The sequence below is a fragment of the Cervus canadensis genome, chromosome 11 (assembly GCF_019320065.1).
Source record: "Cervus canadensis isolate Bull #8, Minnesota chromosome 11, ASM1932006v1, whole genome shotgun sequence".
In the NCBI taxonomy this organism is placed as follows: domain Eukaryota; kingdom Metazoa; phylum Chordata; class Mammalia; order Artiodactyla; family Cervidae; genus Cervus; species Cervus canadensis.
The window spans coordinates 34111995-34131667 of record NC_057396.1 but is presented as its reverse complement, the minus strand read 5'-3'; the positions used below and the strand labels follow the sequence as shown (position 1 = coordinate 34131667).

General features: G+C 43.7%; 1 protein-coding gene across 3 annotated transcripts in view; it reads left to right on the top strand.

The window, feature by feature from the left end:
- INSC (INSC spindle orientation adaptor protein) overlaps window positions 1-19673 on the top strand; it is a 132804-nt gene that overhangs the window by 66247 nt on the left and 46884 nt on the right. For all 3 annotated transcript variants that reach the window (XM_043481136.1, XM_043481138.1, XM_043481137.1), the window contains exons 3-6: window positions 1013-1358; window positions 2349-2401; window positions 3477-3600; window positions 16819-16932. In XM_043481136.1, coding sequence (XP_043337071.1) covers window positions 1013-1358; window positions 2349-2401; window positions 3477-3600; window positions 16819-16932 — 637 coding nt within the window. The remainder of the gene's footprint in view (window positions 1-1012; window positions 1359-2348; window positions 2402-3476; window positions 3601-16818; window positions 16933-19673) is intronic.

The window sequence follows — 19673 nt, the reverse complement described above, 5'->3', positions numbered from 1 at the left end:
AATGAAAATTTTTTTTTCATTTTGTTGTAGCCATGTGTTCTGGGAAAGAAACTCACTCAGAAGGACGATGCAGATAGTGAAGTGCAGTTTATTACACTGGCGGGCCCAAGGCAGAGTCTCCTCTGAGCCAAGGCCCCCTGACCAGTTTTGTGAAAACCTTATATACCCTAAGTGTATAAGGTTCCCTGAAACTAGTCTGAACAAAGGAAAAAGAAAGATACAATCAAAGTAAACCATGATTAAATGCCTTAAGCCTAGGCAGTTAACAGTGGACAGTTATCATTAGGCCTGTGGTCATACTCCAATAAGCATAATAGAATGTATGATTCTATTCGGTTACACAGATAGTTAGGGTGTTCTTTTAGGCGATGGAGAGCCCTGGGGCTCTTCCTTCTGGGTTTTCCAGCTGGTATGTCGTTTCCATAGATACCGGGCATATGGCTCAAAGGCCACAGTCCGGCCCAAGACGGAGTCCTGCTGTCAAGATGGAGCCTGTTCCGTTTCCTCCTTCAATTTCACTACCCATAAAAAAACCACTAGCATTTTAATATTCCTTTTAAATATTTTTTTAGGCATAGCTTTTTAGCATAGTTATAATAGTTGTGTTTACATTTCTACATACTGGTTGCATACTTTGTGTTTATTAATGCTATAAACTTCTGGAAAGCATTATTTTAAATAGGTTCACATTATATAACTATGTCGCTGTACTATAGCTTATTTGACATAACCAGTATTTGATACTTAGGGTTTTTCTGTTTGCTTCTTATTGTAAAAATTATTTGTTACTCTGTCAGACTTCATGACCTGGTTTGTCTGGTCATCTGCCCTCAAAACATCTTATTATCTGTAAGATGGGCGTAATGAGGAACAAGAATTTTAAGGTAAGTGAATGCAAGAAACAGTGATGAGCACAGAGTAGGTGTGTAGGAAACATCAGATGGCTTGGGATTGAAACTGTTGGAACTTGAGGAGGGCTAATAGCCGTCCTGATGCTGTTCCCTGGCTGCAGGCAGCACCTGATGCAAGTGGACTCGGTCCAGCGCTGGATGGAGGACCTGAAGCTCATGACCGAGTGTGAGTGCATGTGTGTCCTGCAGGCGAAGCCCATCAGCCTGGAGGAGGATGCACAGGGTGACCTCATCCTGGCAGGTGGCCCTGGCCCTGGAGACCCCCTGCAGCTGCTGCTCAAGCGGGGCTGGGTCATCAGCACTGAGTTGCGCAGGATCGGGCAGAAGCTGGCCCAGGACCGCTGGGCGCGGGTCCACAGCATGAGCGTGCGTCTGACCTGCCACGCCCGCTCCATGGTCAGCGAGTACAGCGCTGTCAGCCGGAACTCCTCGCAGGAGATGGGCCAGGTCGGTTGCCTGGCCTGGGCACGGGTGGGCACTCAGAACTGGGAGTGTCTTTTAAAAGAGTGGGTCTGAATTGCTTAGAGTCTGAAGTCTTCCAGCCCCTGGGAACTTCCTCCCCTTCCAGTGAAGCAGCGGAAGACAGTGAGGACCTTTACTGAATATCTGCTTTGTGCTAGGAATTGTGCTAGATGTTTTTATACACATCTCATTTAACTTATACAATCTGTGAGGCCAACATAACTTGTGAGGCCACAGTGCAAGACACTGAAATGGTTAAATACACCCACTTTAATGCCAGACTCCCTGGGTTCAAATTTCAGCTCTGTCTGCTGTGTGACCTCAGCAAGTTACTTAACTTCTCTGTGCCCCAGTTGCATCATCCTAATGAGTATAATAATAGAATTTATTTCATAGATCTGTTGTGATGACTGAGTTCTAATTAAATTAATTAAAAATATTAACTGGTATTATTGTCCTCATTTTATAAATGTGGAAATAGAAACTCAGAGAGTCTAAGTAACTTGCCCAAAGTTATGCAGTGAATGGTATAAATGGGATTCAACCTACAGCTTTCTAGTTTCAAAGCCCATGATTCTGAATCTTCTTCAGGTCCAAAGTGAACCATTGAAAATCCCCCTTTATTTCTGTTTCCTCTGGCATCACTTTGCACCTTAGTTCCCTACCCTTTTCCTTGCTCCCCTTTGCACGGTAAACTTCTCTTCACTCTTTGAAACCCAGCTCAAATGCCCCTTCCTCTCTGAGACTTCCCAGATCCCCCAGCATAATTAATCACTCAGTTTTCTTTCCTTGAGCTCCCAGAGCAGCTGACGATGAACTCTGTTGCCATCCATTTCGCACGGTTGTAGTTTATGTGCCTGTTTTCCAAATCGGATGATTTGATTCTTCATCTTTATGCCCCAGAGCGCCCAGCTCAGCAGTTGGTCTTCGACCAATGCTTATTGAATTGAATAAAATTGATCTATTTTTCTGCAGATTGAGAAGCTGCTAATGGAGAAGTGTTCAGAGCTGTCAGCGGTCACAGAGAGGTAAATCTGGCCCCTGGGTGAATCTGGACTGCGTCTGCCATCCTTAGGCAGAGGAAGGCTCTGGCGTCTGTCTCCTTCCATGGGAACAGTGAGGCTGGGGAGGGCTGGTGGTGGCCTGGGAGCTTCCTTTTGCTGACTTTTAGCAGCAACCTTAAGAGACTCCCTGGGGATTTTCTGCTCTGTTTTCAGGCATGGGAGAATGTAGAAGGCAGAGGAGAGGCCTGGCCATAGGAAGAAAGAGGATTCATGAGGGTTGGTAGCAAGAAAAGGTTTCCCACAGCTTTGAGAAGCCCCCTGATCCCCATGGTCAAGGCGAAGTGAAAGCAGACACACACAGCTTATCCTCACGTCCACACTGACCACTCACACAATCACAGGAGTACACTCACACCTTCTCCATATCTCACATGCATAAACACATGATGACACTCAGACACATATGCACACTCAGCCTGGTTTGTTTGCACACCCAAAAGTGTGTTGACACTCTTCCTCACGCTTTACAGCCCCCAGGCCCTGGAAGAAAAACCTGAACTTGACATTCCCAGGACTGGGTGGGCTCTTCGGACTTGCAGCATGAAACATTCTCAGGCCTTAAGGGTGGTTTTAATCTTGATCTCCCTGGGTGAGGGGAAATCCTCAAGGCTCCTGTCTGCACTGCTGTAGGCAGCCATTTCTTAAAGGGACACAGGCATCGCAATACACCTTCAGAGTGGGCACGGCGCACCAGCATCCCTCCTCTGCAGCTCTCATCCCCCATCCCTAGACACTGATGGTTGATTCTCCCAGGGAGAAGCCCAGAGGTATGGATTTAGCCACTTTTGGGTGGCCTTTCTTCCTGGTGACTTGCACTGTTAGCTCCCATTTTAGGCCAGCTCTCTTCGGAACGCTCGGAAGCCAGAGGATGAGCCAGTCTTGGAATATTTCCATTTCTGACTCCCTTGGAGCTGATATCCTCTTCCCAGGCCACTTGCACCACCACCAGGCTAGCTACAGGCCCAGATTTGGCCCCGGAAATGGCTCTGGGCTAACCGCCTGCCCCTTCCGGTGACCCATCGAAGGTTTCTTTCCCTAGGTGCCTCCAGGTGGAGAATGAGCACATCCTGAAGTCGATGAAGGCCTGTGTGAGCGAGACCCTGAGCACTCTGGGCGAGCACTTTGGCCAGCTGCTGGAGCTGGCCCTGACCCGGGAGGTACAGGTCAGTGCTGGCTGGGCAACAGAGGAGGGCTGAGTGGTTCTGCAAGGCTTGGGGAAGCTCCGGAGTGGCCTTTCTTGGGGGCCATCCTTCTCAGACTGCCAAAGTGAACTCCAGCACCTTAGAGACAGGACTGTCAGAGCTGAGCAGAGGCTTGCTGAGCACCCCTAGCCCAGCTCTGCATTTTCCAAATGTAAAAATTGGAGCCCAGAGAGGGCAGAAACTGACCTAAGGTCACACAGCAAGGCGGTGGCAGAGCCCACCATCTCCTAATTGTACTTTCAGTATTGCTCCCACCACCTTAAATCTTCTCTGTTGAGTTATTGTTCACAGTGCCCAAAACGAATCTTTATTGTCCCCAAAGACTTAAGGCACCTGCAGGGAACAAGTCAATTCTGGATATCCTGGCAGTAGAGAAGAATCTAGGAAGGTCAGATAGTCTAGCTCCTACCTTCAGGCAATCTGGTGCTTGATCCCAGAAAGAACGTAGGCTTTGGAACCTGACAGATCTGCTTTCACATTGTGGTTCATCGTGAGACCTTGGTCAAGTTCCTTCATCTTGTAGCCTCACTTTCCTCATCTACAAAGTGAAAATCTTCCCCAGAAGAAAAGTGAGAGGACTAAGTAAACAACATTTGAAAAACACTTAGCACAGAGTATAGGTTAAATATGTGTTATTTCCTTCTCTTGCCTTTTCCTATTTTAAAAGCCTCCCAGAAAAGCTGATTCCATACGGTTTTCATTAGGAAAGGTATTTACATGTTATTTATAGTTACAGAAATATTGTGTTACATATTTGCCATTCTTTTCCCACCATCAAGTAAAAGCTTTCCACAAATAACAAATCCCTTCCCGCATCGGCTTCTCTCCAAACGCAGCCTTTTTACCTAACCCAGCATTTCCTTTCTCTCTTTCCTGTGTGTCTGGCTCATTTTGCACACAGCACAGGCCCTTCTGATCTGGCTCACTTGCTGGTCAGGGTAGCTGGCCCTGTGCAGCCTCGCCCTCCTAACCCAGAGGGGTCTGTGAAGTTCGCTCTCCCTGTCCCCAGAGCCTGGGAGAAGCAGAAGGAAGGACCGGGGCTCTGGTGCTTAAAGCTGATGAGCAAATGCTGACAGTCACATGTACGGTCAGCTGGGGCCACTGTCCCAAATGGAACCATCAAGAACCATCAAGTCCGGAGGAACCCCCTGGAACATGGGAGCTAAAGTGGGTGAAGAAGTTGGAGCCATGATGAGCAGGGGTATTGAAGTCAGTGGTAGGGATGAGGGGAACCTGGAGGAGCGTCTGAGCGGGAGCACAGGTGCCTGTTGATGCTTTTTATGCCGTTTTTGACTCTCTTTTGCCTGGCAGTACCAGCTTCACTTAAAAGGGCTGAAGTGGAAGAGTTCTGTTGGGTTGTGAACAGAAGCCAGCAGGGTTTGCAAGTAGTCGGTCCTTAGCTGTTTCTACTAGCAGGCAAAGGGTGGGATGTCTTTTTGATGCTCTAGATCACAGAATCCTGCGGAAAAGCTCCTTAGGCTGTCAGGAACCTACTTGGGCATTGTGGACTGCGTATCTGATTTCCCGGGGCACCTGGATCCGTTCTGTTTTTCCTCAACCTGACCTTGTTGAGGGTGGAATTCCTGATCTGGTGCTTCGGTAACCCGTGAAGGCTTAATTTTGAATTTATGCTGGATCTGCTTCTGTGACTTTAACCCTCATCCTACCGCTCTTGTTATTGTAAACATACATAATGACCTGCCTCAGGGAGGTAACCTGAGCTGCCTGACTGTAAGGAATTGAAGCTAACACATTCCCCTGCCTGAGGCTTACCCATTCTAGGGAACGTTGCTAGGATTGAATAGTCTTTTTACTGTTTCCTCAGCCCCTTCCCATCTCTGGTTCATAGAAGAACCTGACAGCCAGGCCCCTTTTCAGTGCTACTCTGCCATCTCAGTCAGCCGCCCCCGAGTAAAATCCCTTCCTGGTCCCAGCACCTTGTCTCAGATTCATAGACTGATTGTGCTGCTGGTTTGGACTGGGTAACCTTCCGCTTCCCTGCCTAAATCCTGCCCCGTCCTCAGACCTGCCCACCTGCATCACTGATGCTCAGCCTGAGACTGTTGGATCCGCTGCTCCCGTCTTAGAACTGAGTCCCTCATTGACCCCCCTCCCCTGGTGGAGGGGGCAATGTCTGTCCTCCATTCCTCTGTGCATTTGTTAGTTTCCTGACAACTCCTCCCTTCCTTCCCGCAGGTCCCATGGTGTCCTCTGATCCCTCCTATGGGCTGAGCTTGCTGTGCTCATAATATTTCTTGGCTGATTTTTAGCTTCTTTTTACCTTAGAAAGTTTCCATACAGGACAGTGGTGACATAAAAAGATATACCACCTGAAGGCGGGGTAATCTGTGTTCAGTGTTGTGAGCATGTGTTTCCTAAACAGGTGACTAAAATACTGTTCTCTAGAAGTTAGGATTCTATGCTTGCAGTTGTTATTAGTTGCTAAGTTGTGTCTGACTCTTGTGACCCCATGGGCCCCCAGAGGGCCCCAGCCAGGCTCCTCTGTCCATGGGATTTCCCAGGAAAAAATACTGGAATGGGTTGCCATTTTCTCCCTCAGGGGATCTTCCCAACCCAGGGGTCACACCCACGTCTCTGGCATTGCAGGCGGATTCTTTATTCTTTATCATCTTGACATAATTAAAATTAAGTTTATTTCTTTGTATCAGGATTTCTCTTATGACATGCTATTGTGAGTCTTCTTAAAGGTCCTCACATATTCATAGTATTTCTTGTCTGACCTGTAGTTCCCATAAACAGGGATTTTGGTTTGTTTTGTTCACTAATACATATCTGTTCACAGTAGGCATCCATTAAAGATTTATTAATGCGTGAATGTTAAGCAGTGTGCTCCAAACTTACACAGTTAGAGATCTTTTTTTATTCTTAAAGCACCCATTCACTTATTCTGGGATACTGGTGTTTTAGGAAATGCAATTTGGGAAAGTTCCTTCTGTGCACAAGGGAGCCACGTAGGCTCATAAGCAGAGAAACAGTGCTCTTTCCACCACAAATCACAATGCATGGTAGAATGATGCTTGTAAACAGGGCAGTGGTAACCTAGCACTAGTTTGCATTGGTCTGCTCCATCCTGGAATGTTATGTCAAGCTCCAGATCCTAGTTGTGTTATTGCCAATGACTGTGCTTAGGGAGGTCCCTAGAAGGATGAGGACGGGCCAAAGATTAAGATATGTGGGGACTAGGTGGAGGAGCTGGGATGCTTAATCTAAGAATGGACACTCTGTTACCTCCAAAGAGAAGAAGCGAATTTATAGGACATTCCATGAAAAAAGGAAGTTGGCAAAGCAATAGGGCTGCCCCATAGAGAAAGGTCTGCCTTAGGAACTGGCGATCGCTGAGTCATGCCAGGAAGGGCATTGGCAGTAGATGGAGGTTGAATTTAATGACGTGCAAGGTTTCTTCTGATCTTGATAGCATATACATCTGTGAATGTGAGCCTTGTAGAGTAGTGGATGGAGCACGGCATTTGGAGGCATATCAGGGTTCACATCCTGACTGTGCTGCTTACTGGATCTGCAAACTTTGAGCCAGTTCTAACTTTGCTCAGTTTCTCATCTCAACAGTGGGTTGTTGTCGGCATTAAATAAGACAACACAGGGCTAGTTGGTGGCACTCTTCAGATTGTGTCAGTAGCTTTACTCACTAGAGGCCTAGCTACCTTAAGAGAAACTAGCAACAGGCTTTGCTAAAAAAAGCCTCCTAATCACCTAATTACTAATTATTTATTGAGATAATTGAACTACTTGGTGGGCATAGAAATTTAAGGCTTACCTGTTAGGAGTCACCAATGGAAAATTAATGAGTATTAAGGATTAGACTTTCTTGGCTTAAAGGATTAGCTGTGTGGGAGGTAAGAGGAAGAGACTTAACAGAAGTTGATTTACTTGAAGACGACTTCTAGGGGACTCTATTGAATAGATCACCTCTCACCTGTACCTTTAAATTTCTTGACTCAGCTTCATGTGGATAGATGTTTTATATTCATCCCATCAATCAATATTTATTTTAGTTTAAAATATCACCTTTATTCTAATAAAACTAGTTCGTGTGTTTATCTCTGACTCTGTGGCTGCGTGAACTTAAAACTTCATCTCACCCCTAAGTTTCCCCTCCCAGTGCCAAGCAGACCTGGGCAACCTCAGACCTCACCTGAGGCCTAAGTATGTATCTTGTGGCAAAGGTCAGGTCAGAGGGATGCTTCCTAAGAGAAGAGAGGCAGGCGCCAAGCTGAATATACCCGGTTCCTTCTTCCAAACTCACTAAAGCATCCCTTCCTTCTTGGCAAGTGACATGGAGGGGCAGGGAGTGAGGCCAGCAGAAGTGGTGTTGCTGAAATCCCTCCCTAGCAGAGCAGGAGGACTGGGGACCAAGCATCACTCCTGAGTGTTCACAGTTCTTGTCCTGTGGCCTTATTGACCTCATCCATCCACCAGTGGTCAGGCAAGGGTAGGCTGGGCCCTTTGGAGGAGGAGGTCAGCTCCCTATGAAGCCATCTTTTCCCACCTTCAGGAAGCTATCCCCCCTGATAACAAACTCTACTCCTTTGGAATCCCAGTGGGCAATTTAAACTTGGAAATGACTCAAAATACTACATTCCTTAAATTGACTGTAAGATTTTGTAACTAAAGGTCATAATTTGCTTTCCTGTTCTTTTTCCCACTCTTAGATTTTGCTCAGCTATGGTACCTAATATAGGTAATCAGAGGCTGCAGTGCGATTCTACAGCGAGGTAAAGGTAATCCAAACATAATTGCCAGGAGGAGAACTATCAGGATGTTCAAAATTTTAAAATGGTCTTCTATCTAATTTTAAAGTTCCCTAGGAAAGAATAAAGTGAAAGAAAAAAAACCTGAAAGCTGAATCCTTTTAACTCTTAGGAATAATTCAAAGCCCCCAGTTCTTAGATTAATAGGATTCTCTTTAATTTTCTTATTCTGCTCATCCTAGTCAGGAGGGTCTCATCCCAGTGTGTGTGCATGAAATTATATTTCCCTGGGTAACTACAGCCCAGGCCGTTTCCCCAGAAACAGGAAGGATTTCTGCAGGGCTTTTTGATTTGTACTGGTCTTTCCCCACGATACTTGAAAGGACCCAAAGAGTTGGTACCTTGCATACACTGTATTATCATAGCATTGCTGCTATACTCACAGAAAGTTAACACAGGCCAATCCTCAACCCTTAGGGCGGGAATTCCAGTCAGCATGTAGTCCCAAGACTGTCTTTAGGGTTGCCGGAGACCTTAACAGGCACTCATCTGTGGTTGAGAGAAAGAGGGTAGATGACAGGTACCGTCTTGGTTGCATATGCAACAGGACAACTATTTCAGTCATCCATAGTCCACAAGGATTCCTGAACATACATTCACTGGAGGAAATGATTAACCACAGGTTAATCATGATATGATGGTTACCATATTTGGGAGAAAAATGTCTCCTTTGCATGGAAGGGTATGGATATATTTCTTCTTCGTGCAAAGCCAGGTGTTTGTAATTCCTCCTCAAGGACTTGCTCGATTTGTATTCTTCCCCATCCAGTGTTTTCAACATTTGTTCATTTCAGGCTCTCCTGTAAACACTGTGTTTCTGCCACTCCAGGCTGCTTTGATTTGGGCTTCTTGAAGTGATTGAGCCTGGGACCTACCACTTCGGATGCATTGTTGCATCCTCTGCGATCCCAAAGATTTCCTAGGAGAAGTGCACGCACATGTAATTTTAAGGAAATCAATTTCTAGATCTTCAATTTTCATTTGTTTTCTTTCTTAAAAACAACCCAATAATATGTAGTTTTTAGTAGCCCTTCTATTATTTTTCGAAAGAAAGGCTTACCCCTCACTCATCCCAAAACTTATAGTGCATTGACACTCCAACCCCCGCCCCCACTTTCTAGCAAAAACCTTGGAGTGGGAGTGAGGAGAACAAACAAAAAAGAAACCTATATTCAGGAACCATAGATCTTTAGGCTTCCATGCATTTCCATGTTTTAAATATTTCTGTTGGGAAAAGCATTAGAAATTGTGTATTTTTCCCAGTGTGAGAATTTTCTGAATCTAGAAATGTGGTAGAATGGTAGAGTGTGTCTGTGTGTGTGTGAGTCGCTGAGTCATGTCTGACTCGTTGCATCCCCATGAACTGTAGCCCGCTAGGCTCCTCTGTCCATAGAGTTCTCCAGGCATGAACACTGGAGTTGGTTGCTATTTCCTTCTCCAGGGCATCTTCCTGATCCAGGGATCAAACCCTGGTCTCCTGCATTGCAGGCAGATTCTTTACAGTCTGAGCCACCAGGAAAGCCCATCTTATCCTGTTTCCATTTATTCTCAAATTGTGCAGAGCTCTTGAGGGATATTCTCCTTAGACAAGCAAAGACAGCACAGGTAGGGCAAATCAAACACTAAAAATGGCTTTAGGGGTACTTTTTAGATGCAAGCAGTTCTTTTCAGCTCTATCTTATGCTCAGCTCTAAGAGATGTCATTAGCTGGAAAGAAAAGTATCTTTAAAGAACCAAAGACCTTAAAGGTTAATGATAATGATTCTTTTAAATGTAACTGAAATATTTTTGAGAAAGACCACATTTTTCAAGATATACTGGATCAAATTCACAGATACAAGTTTTGCATGATTTTTCTTTTCAGGTTTGATGCATATTATTTAAGGCAGCAGTTAGACTATTTAGTCTAAACACTTTGTGAAATATTTACACTAATTTCTACTTCCTGTTAGCAAGAGATATAATTAATTTCTGGCAGCTGGACTAATTAGATTTAAGCATAAATACTTTTCTTCTTCTTTAAACACATAGGGAAAATTGATCATAAGAGCTACTAAAAACAGTCAAATGATTTCAGATATTTTTATTTTTGGATCTTATTTAATTATTCCTTGAAATAAACACAAAAAGTTCAATACATAAGCACATATATTTACTGAAGGAATACAGTGCCTTTTATATTTCCAGATTTATAATTAATTTACAGTGCCTTTTATATTTCCAGATTTATAATTAATTTACAGTGTAAGCTATGTATTACTTTGCATTTTGAAAAGTTTAATAGATTGTTCCATCTTGGCTTTAGAACATATACAACTAAATCAAATTTTATTTTAAGTCTACATTATTTTAATATTGACAGTTTTTAGCATTTTCCCTTATAAAATGATTTCCACAATTATTTGTCAGCATTTTTAGCATTTCTTGGAACACATATTAAAATTTTTTAATTAAAAATGAAGTCAGGTCTATATTGAGAAAAAGCTAAGTTGACTTGGCTGATTGGGTTGGCTTAAGAACAGTTTTTGCCAATTAGGTCATAGGGTGGGTATTTTCCATAAATTAAATAAACAAAAGCTGCAGATTCAAGCTTTTTATAAAACATATTTGAAACACACAAAAATATTTGATTAAAATTGTGTTGGTGATGAAATTAATAATATTTTGATTTTCTTAATCCTCTCTGAATAATTTGGATAATCCAAGGTGCTCTAAGTGAAAGAGTAGTGGGTATAATTAAGAGTTATTTGATATGTCTTGGTAAAGCACTTCTGGATTTCTTCCCAGAAATTGAGATAAGTGAATGAATGAATATAATGATTGGGTAAGAAATACTTTTTCAAGTCAAATGGTTTCCAATTTTTGCTTTTACAAATTTATAGGCATTATCAGCTGGCAGATCATTAAAAATAGTGTTTGATGATAGATCACTGTGATTACATAGCTCAGAATGTGCTCAAAGGGTGAACAACTTGTCTATACAAACTGCTTCCATTCCTCTTGTCATTTGATGTATAGAAAAAAGATTTTTCAGGATTTACATTATTAAGTCAATATTTAATCATGGATAAATGAATTAGAAAGCTTAAAAAGTTTACAAAGCCTTATTTATCTCATTAGGAGATTATAGTTATGATAAAATGTTAATTTTATGATTTATAACTATATTTCAAAATTTATCATCTATGTTGCATTGATCAATTGTACTGATGATAACTATAACACTAACTCAACTGAGAAGAGATTATTTTTAGACACTTAGAGCCTTATAGTCAAAGAAATAAAAGAAGATTTCAATGATAAGCCTGATAAGGGTGATTAGTAAAATACTCTGAAACTGAAATGTATTACATTTAGATAAAATTCTGAGGGAGAAATGGAATGGGAATATAAATTTTAAAATGAAAAGATGCAAAACGGTCACATGTTAAAGAGATTACTCATATATTTTTAAATATGATGATAGTATCAAATTTTGGTATATCGATTTCATGGAATACATCTAAAAGAGTAATGCAATCATTTTGTTTTATGTCACTATTTATAGTCTGCTGGAAATCACATCATTTCCAAATTTGTTCTTGAAAGTTATGATGAAAAACTTACCTGTCAAATTAAAAATTTACAGGGGGACATTTTTTTTAAAAAATTCTTTCAGGGCTAAATGAGAAAAAAAAAATTGACATAGGATATACAGACAACCTAGTTCTATAATACGATGGCCATTGTCTCTGCCTCTTGCTAAGAATCACTTTGGCCTTAAGACCCTGTCGTCTTGGAAGGGTTTTCTTGTGATGCTCCTGAAGTCTGGTGCCTATGGGCCTAGTGAGAAGCTTCCTTCTGCCATGTTCTTCTCAGAACATTGTCTTCCCAAAGCTTTTGAATATTTTAGTCTTAAGTAATGTTTTTCTGCTACATCTTTATTTTTCTCCCCCCAGTAATGAATTATGTCTGCAGTTTTCTCTCTCCTCTGTTAATCCCCCACTCATTTCAGGAAGACTCAGCAATTTTCTTACCATTTGCACTGCTCTCATTTGCCCTGGGTCTCTTTCCTAACTTAATTCATAGAATGAGCCCTATTTGCTGGATCTGAGCAGCCTTCCCATTTTCACTTCTCTTTCCTTTCTGGCACACTCTTTTGTTTTCTAAAAATATTCTTTTAGATTTTAGGATTTCCCTTATTGTGAGAAATAAAATCAGTTAAGGTCTGGATCTGCCCCAGACCTCTGGTTCTAAGTGATCTTATCCATTTTTGTCTCTCTAAACTGGATATTTACAGCCAGGAGATATTTTCCCAGTAGACCACTAGCTAATCCAAGCCTGAATTCAGTTATTATTTCACTTGTCTCCTGTTTAGCATGTCCAATCTTTCTGTGCCTTTCTTCAAGCCCTAATTCATGCATTTCTCCAAAATGTTCTCTTGGGCACAGGCAGTAGTACTATATCTTTATTTTAAAATATTTTCCTTGCAATTTATCTCATGATCTTTTGACTCTTTTGTGCTAATGTCTGTACTTTTCTCCTGTGTTCAAGAACTCTATTAACACATAACAAACAACTCCAACAACAATTTTGTTTACATCTCACAATTTTACGGGTCAAGAATTTTGAGCTTGGCTGAGTAATTTTTCTGCTGGCTAATGGTTTAGAGAGTCTTAGAAAGGTTCCTCATGCATATGGTGCTTTGGAGGAGGTAGCTGAAAAGCTGGTCTCAGTTGGAAGTATTGATCAGGAGTCCAACACATGGCACACAGCATCTCCAGCATGGCGGTCTCAGAGTTATCAGACTTCTTGTGTGATCAGTTGTTCGGTCAAGTCTGACTCTTTGCAACTCCATGGACTGTAGCCAGGGATCAGAACCATGTCTCCTGCATTGGCAGGCAGATTCTTTACCACTGTACCACCTGGGAAGCCCCATTAAACTTCTTACCTGGTAGCTTAGGACTCTGAAAAGAATGTTCCAAGAAGCCTGAGTGGCAGCATCAGGGTTTCTGATGACCTAGCGTTGGAAATCCTGAAATGTTACTTCTACCAAGTGCTGCCTCCTGTTGGTCAAGCAAGTTACCAAGACCCGCCCAGATTCAAAAGGCAGGGACATTAGAACCCACCTCTCTGTAGGAGGAGTAGAAAAAGAGTTTGTGGCCATCTTTAATCTTCTTGCGTTTATGTCACCCCTTTGCATGGCTCGGCTGCCCTAACTATTATCTATGGAGTCTGTCTCTGAACCTTTGAAAGAGGCTTCACGATATTTCCTTCCTCCATCTGAGAAACTTATTCCAGGCTGATTTTTGAGAGTTTATTCCTCCTAATAAATTTCACTGGACTGCAGTCACTCTTTCTGATGGACAATTAAAAATATACCCCCCCCCCTACTTTACCATTTTTGTTTAGGGTAGTTATATTGCATGCATCTCCTAAACCCTTTTTAAAAAAATCTCTCTCCTGTTCTTCAAGATCTTCCTTTTTGTTTCATATCTGCCTAAACTGTCTTAAAAAAATTCTATCATTCAGTTTAATCAGTCTATCTTTCTTTATCTTGTTTTCATTGTTTCACCACTCTTCTCATGATAGAGGGTGAAGCATATTTTTGAAACTTTCTCTTTCCTCCTGGATTACTTGAAAAAACTTGATTTTATAGACTGTGTTGGTTTGAAACTGACACCAAGATAAGATTTGATAAGAAACGTCTGTGAAAGATAAAGGGAAGAAAGCAGGAGGAGGCAGTGGAAAAACTGCAAGTCTGACAGCTGAGAAAGAAAATGGAGATGGACGAAATGGAGTAGGGAGAGATGGGCTTTTCAAGCTAAAGTCACCTGTTAGTGAAGCTCCCTGCTGGCCGTCTTGGGTTGGCAGTGGAGCCCCTGCTGTGCTGAGTCACAGCTGGGAGCAGCTCGTGGGGCTGCGTGCCCCCTGCAGGAACACGCTGGTGGGTCTACCAGGGCAGCTGGTGGGGCTTTCAGTCAGCTCTGCCCGCTGCACGGAGCAGCTCTGGCCGTCACAGCGTAGAGCATTGTAGGTGCAAATGGAAGCTAGGTGGAGAATCATGCTGAGGTTTGGTGAGAGCTGCTTGTGAGGCTGGATTTTCTCCTTATCTTGAGACTTCCATCTCCTCTAGTCCCCGGGATATCCTGCTGGCACTGGGGGACATGGATTCACTGACTTTGGCAAGTAGGAAGTCAGATTTACAGGGGGTAAGGCCTAACTCTATCATGTACCACATGTGTAATTAACCTTGGTCAGATTTCTGTGTCTCAGTTTTTCTCAGCTCGGAAGGAAATCTTGCATAAAACTCTCGAGAGCCCTTCTGGCTCTGACGCCTGCCAGCTCTGACACATTCGATACTCAGAGCCTTGATGATTCAGTGGAGCCTTTGATCTTTTATCTTTCCAAATTTATCCTTGTGAAAAGGATGCTCACAACTTTTCATTGTCAGAGAGCTGACTCACTGAGAGAGCTGAGGTGTAATTATGGCATATGTGACTATAGACGTTGGTAAGAAATTATCCTCAGACATAAATGGTCTGATAGCAGCAGATGATTGCAAAAGACATTGGTTTTGAATAATTTAGCGTAATGCTATCTACTTTGAGTGCAAACACTAATCAGGAACATTAGGTAATTCTGATTTAGGTACAGGACCCCAATATATGAAATCTGCATTTTCATGTTAGCACCAATAGCACTTACGTAACTGCTTGTGGCAACGATGGGGAATGAGTCTAAGAAGTACATTTGCTACAGAGATTTGCAGTGAAAATCCTGGTTATTAATTTTACCTTTTGTTAGATATCTTACAAGAGGCATCTACCCAATCTTAGGTAATAAGTTTTATGTTTAATGTGTCGATAGATTAATTATACACTTAATCTTAGACTGGTGTATGTAGAAGATTAGCATATTGCTATGTGTGAAGAATTCTGAGTTTGAATAAAGAAGAAAAAGGGAAGAGCTATTTACCTTGAGCTTCAAACCCCTTTAATTTAAATAATTTTACAAATAGGGAAATTGAGGCCTAGGTAGTTTGTCTCAACTGCCCAATATCACAAGATAATAACTGCTAAGGACTTTATTTTGCTTCTGTATGCCAGATACCTTTATAAGTTCTTTATCTATATGAGCAACTGTAAGAGATGGGTAGAACCACCAGAAGAGGTAGACACTGTTATTTCCACCGTCTTACACATGCGGAAACTGGGGTGTGGAAGGGTTCAATTATCTCTAGGGCACTTAGAACTGGCAAAGCCAGGAAGCCAGGCGGTTTGACTCCAGAGTCCATGCTTTTAACCCTATACATACTTTATACACTTCCTCATCAGTGTAGTGTGTTAAAAAAGGCAAGCTGGCACTGAAAATTGAATCTCCTGGTTTCCTATGTGTCTTTTCCGTAATACCAGGGTTAATTAGAAACAAGTCTATTTCAATATTTTAAAATTAACACAGCAACTGAAACCGCACAAGTGGCTTCCCAGAAGCCCTACTTTCTCGCATGAGGACCCCAAAGGCAAGTCTCCCCAGTCTCTGCCTCCACACCTCCCAGGAGAAACTCGAGCAATGAACATTAATTAGCAGGTAAGAGTCATTTATAATTGATGAACCACATGCTTCAAAACAAACGACTGATTATGAAGTGGTTTCAGGTTACATGAAAAGCTTTTTCCCAGAAATAAGCTAAGCTCTGCTAGGAATAATCTCCATATCTCACTTGTTGATGAATTTTCCATTCGCTCCTCTTCCTGAGTCTCCTGGGGTCCTGTGCTTAGTCATTCCCAGCCCTCTCACCGCCAGCCCGAGACCCTTCAGTCTTCATCAGTGGCGTTCCTCACTGAGTGACCCACTCTTTGACCCCCGGTTGCTATGTTGACCTGGCTGTCCACCTAAGGCAAGTGTCCCCTGAGCAGGAAGCTACTGCAGAGAAGAACGCTTCTCTTGACTCATCCCCTGAACCCATTATCCAGCTGGACTTTGCATGAGCTTACGGACATCCAAACCGAGCAGCTTCTTTGGTCATCTGTGTAGCAACCCATTGGTTTGCAACTTGATGGTTTGTTTATTTAACCAATGGTTTCTGTTCTCATTAGGAGCCAGTAGAATAGCAAAAAGGTACTTGCTGAGACTATCAGTGATGAAAGCTGATTTTCTGATCCACTGGAGCAGGGTGCATTGGTTGTCTCTGCCTCAATGGGGCTGTTTCTCAAACAGCTCAGACCTCATCCTGATTCATGTCTTTTCCAAAGTTAGAACCTCATCACCCCTGTGGTGGGGTAGTGGAGATGGGGTGGGATTACAGATTTCAGGGGGCTCTTAGGAGTGTCGACCTACTGGTATTCCATTGAGAAAGACGCACAGAGGGTAGATGAGTGAGTGACCATCAGACTTTGCTCTCTTTTCTTAGGCGCTGGTGAGAAAAATCGATGCCTCGGACAATATCTACACCACAGAGTCCACCACGGGGAACCTGTTCAGCCTGACCCAGGAGGGGGCTCCCTTGTGCCGCATCATAGCTAAGGTGAGCTTCAGGGGGCCAAGGTAATAGGCCTCGCGCGTGAGTGTGAGGAAGCTAGTTCAGTGGGGACAGCTTCTTTCTGCTCTAAGTATCAACTCTCCTCCCCCATCTTCACATATCTTAACAAATCCAAACGAATCGTATCTTCCAACTTAGGTTCTTGGCTGGATCTTAAAAATGCCTGCTGTCACTGAAATACTGCCTGAGGAAAAGACAAAATTGAGAAAGACTGTGGTTTTTTTTTTCAGTTATGATGGGTGCTGTAATTCATTAGACTTACCGTCAATTTGCCCCTGAACTTGAGGTCCAAATGCTTAGAGCAAAGGTAGGCAGTCAGTAGCCCTAGGACCTCACTGAGGTCTTTGTTTTATGTTTGCCTTTCTTTCTTCCTTTCCTCCTTTCTTCCTTCCTGCTTTCCTTCCTTCTCCTCCCTGCTCCCTTCTTCCTTTTTTCCCCCTCTTTTCTTTCCTCCCTCCCTCCATTCTTTCTTTCCCTTGAGAAATGGCATCACCCCGGGGATAGAATGATGAGCCAACTGGAAGCAGAGTTTTGTCCTCTAGTAGACTTCAGATGCCAGTCGCAAGAAGATGCTTGAGTTTGGTGGGTCTCAGTCCTCACTCTGCATCACAACCCCTCAGGGAGTTTTTGGAAAACAGCTGGTTTGCCCCACCCAAGGTTTATCAAGGTCCTGGGGTAAAACCTGGGAATCCACATTGTAAAAAGCTCTACAATTCTATTCCCAGTTTTTAAGGACTCTCTCTGGCACAACCCAGAGGGATCGGGTGGGGAGGGAGGTGGGAGGGAGGTTCAGGATGGGCAGGACACTTGTATACCTGATTATATGTATAACTGATTCATGTTGATATATGGCAAAAACCATCACAATATTGTAAAGTAATTATCTTCCAATTAAGTAAATTAATTAAAAAAATAAAAAGCTCTTCATGTGTTTCTGAGGCATGGCTACTCTCAGCAATCGCTGATCTAAGCCTTTATAGAAATCTGGAAGAGCAGGGTAAATGTCAACTTTGCTCAGGGGAGAAGTGAACTGTATGATACCTCAATAGCAAACATTTGAGTGTACTCTCCGCTGAGCTTAATGCCTTGCAAACTTTATTTCTTTTAAATCATAAGACCATCCTAATAAGTAGTTACCATGTTTTCCCTCATCTATGGTTGAGGAAATGACTTGAGAGGCTTACTCAGGATCACACAGCCGATAAAGAGTGGAGTCAGAATTAGAACCCAAGTCTCTCTAACTTGGGATTCATGATCCTGAAGCCCACAGTGGTGACTTCTGGTTTAGTCTTTGGCCCTTCAGCTTCTTGGGCCAAAGTGTGACTCAGAAGTTCTCAACCCTGTATGCATATTGGCATCACTAGGGAGCTTTCGAAATTTCCACTAGTAAGTGACCAAGCTGAATTTGAACCTGGCTGTCTAGCAGTGAAGCCGTGCTCTTGTTTGCTGCTCTGAACTTGCTCTCGGCAGCCAGGCTGTCTCTCTTTACTCCTGCCTGCCTCCTCCTTCTCAACCCCGTCCTCCCATGCCCTCCTCCCCCCTCCACAACCTTCATTATCTCCTGCATCCTTACCATATGTCAAACACTGTGCTGGCTTTCCCTTCATCATCTCATCTGATCCTCCTGATAATCTAATGATGTGTTATAATCATAATTCCCATTTTTAAGATAAGGGGACAGAGACTCAGAGAGAGGGTTATGCGCCCTGAATGCAGATGAGATTTTAACTAGATCTGCTGACTCCAGAGACTTAATCTCAGCCTTCCTCTGTCTCCAGTCCTTGGCGAGGTGGGGGGTGGGGGGGTTGGGGAGGGGGTGTGAGTAGACAGAGGTTTGAAACAGAGAGAAGATTCAGTGGTGAGTCTCATCTTCCGCCTCCAGCAGAATCACCTTTAGGTTTCCAGTCCTGACAGTGACATGGGGGCTGGGAGTCCCTGGTACGCCCTGCGGAGCATCCTCACCTTCGATACTCAGGAAATGTGCCCAATCTGGTGACAGACGTGGGGCAGCTCCCCCCAGTGGCCTTCCTCACTCACCTCCTTGGGGGCCCAGGGTGTCTATCTTCAGGTCCTTCATTCCTCTGAGCTGTGCCCATGAGATGGTTTGAGCAACCTGTCTGAGGTCCATCCTCTCATCCCCCAGGGTTCCTCCGACAACCAGAAAATAAACCAAGTCCTCCCTGTGACGCTGGTGGCAAGTCCCATCCCTTCCTGGGTGCAGAGCCCAGCAGACTCCCCTGCGTGCTGTCAAATTACCAGCCCCCCCGGCCCAACTCCTCTGTTATTCTCCCTCCACTCGTCTACACACCCTACAAGTGGCCTCCTCCGGCTTTATGACAGTTTATCCTGAGCCTGTCTGAATAATGCATGCCATTATACAGCTGGGCTCTGAGCCCAGAGCTTTCTATAAAATTAAACAAGCTCCAGCCAACAGTGCAATTCTGCAAGCTCAGACGACTCCCAGTCCCACTCGAAGCCGAATGCTGCTTTTCAGTCCTTGGTGGGTGGGGGCTCCAGAGTGGTCCCTGCAACAACTCCATCTCACTTCCTACCTCTTCTCCCTGGCATGCACGCCAGCCTTTGGAACACCTTTCATGAGGATATCAGTCACCCTTCTAACCAGGGTGCCTTCCGCGGCCCGACCCCTGCGTGGCGGTCCAGGCCCCGCCTCGCTGTGTGCTCAGCCCCTTCACAACCTTAACTTGCTTCACCTCTGACAGCTGAGT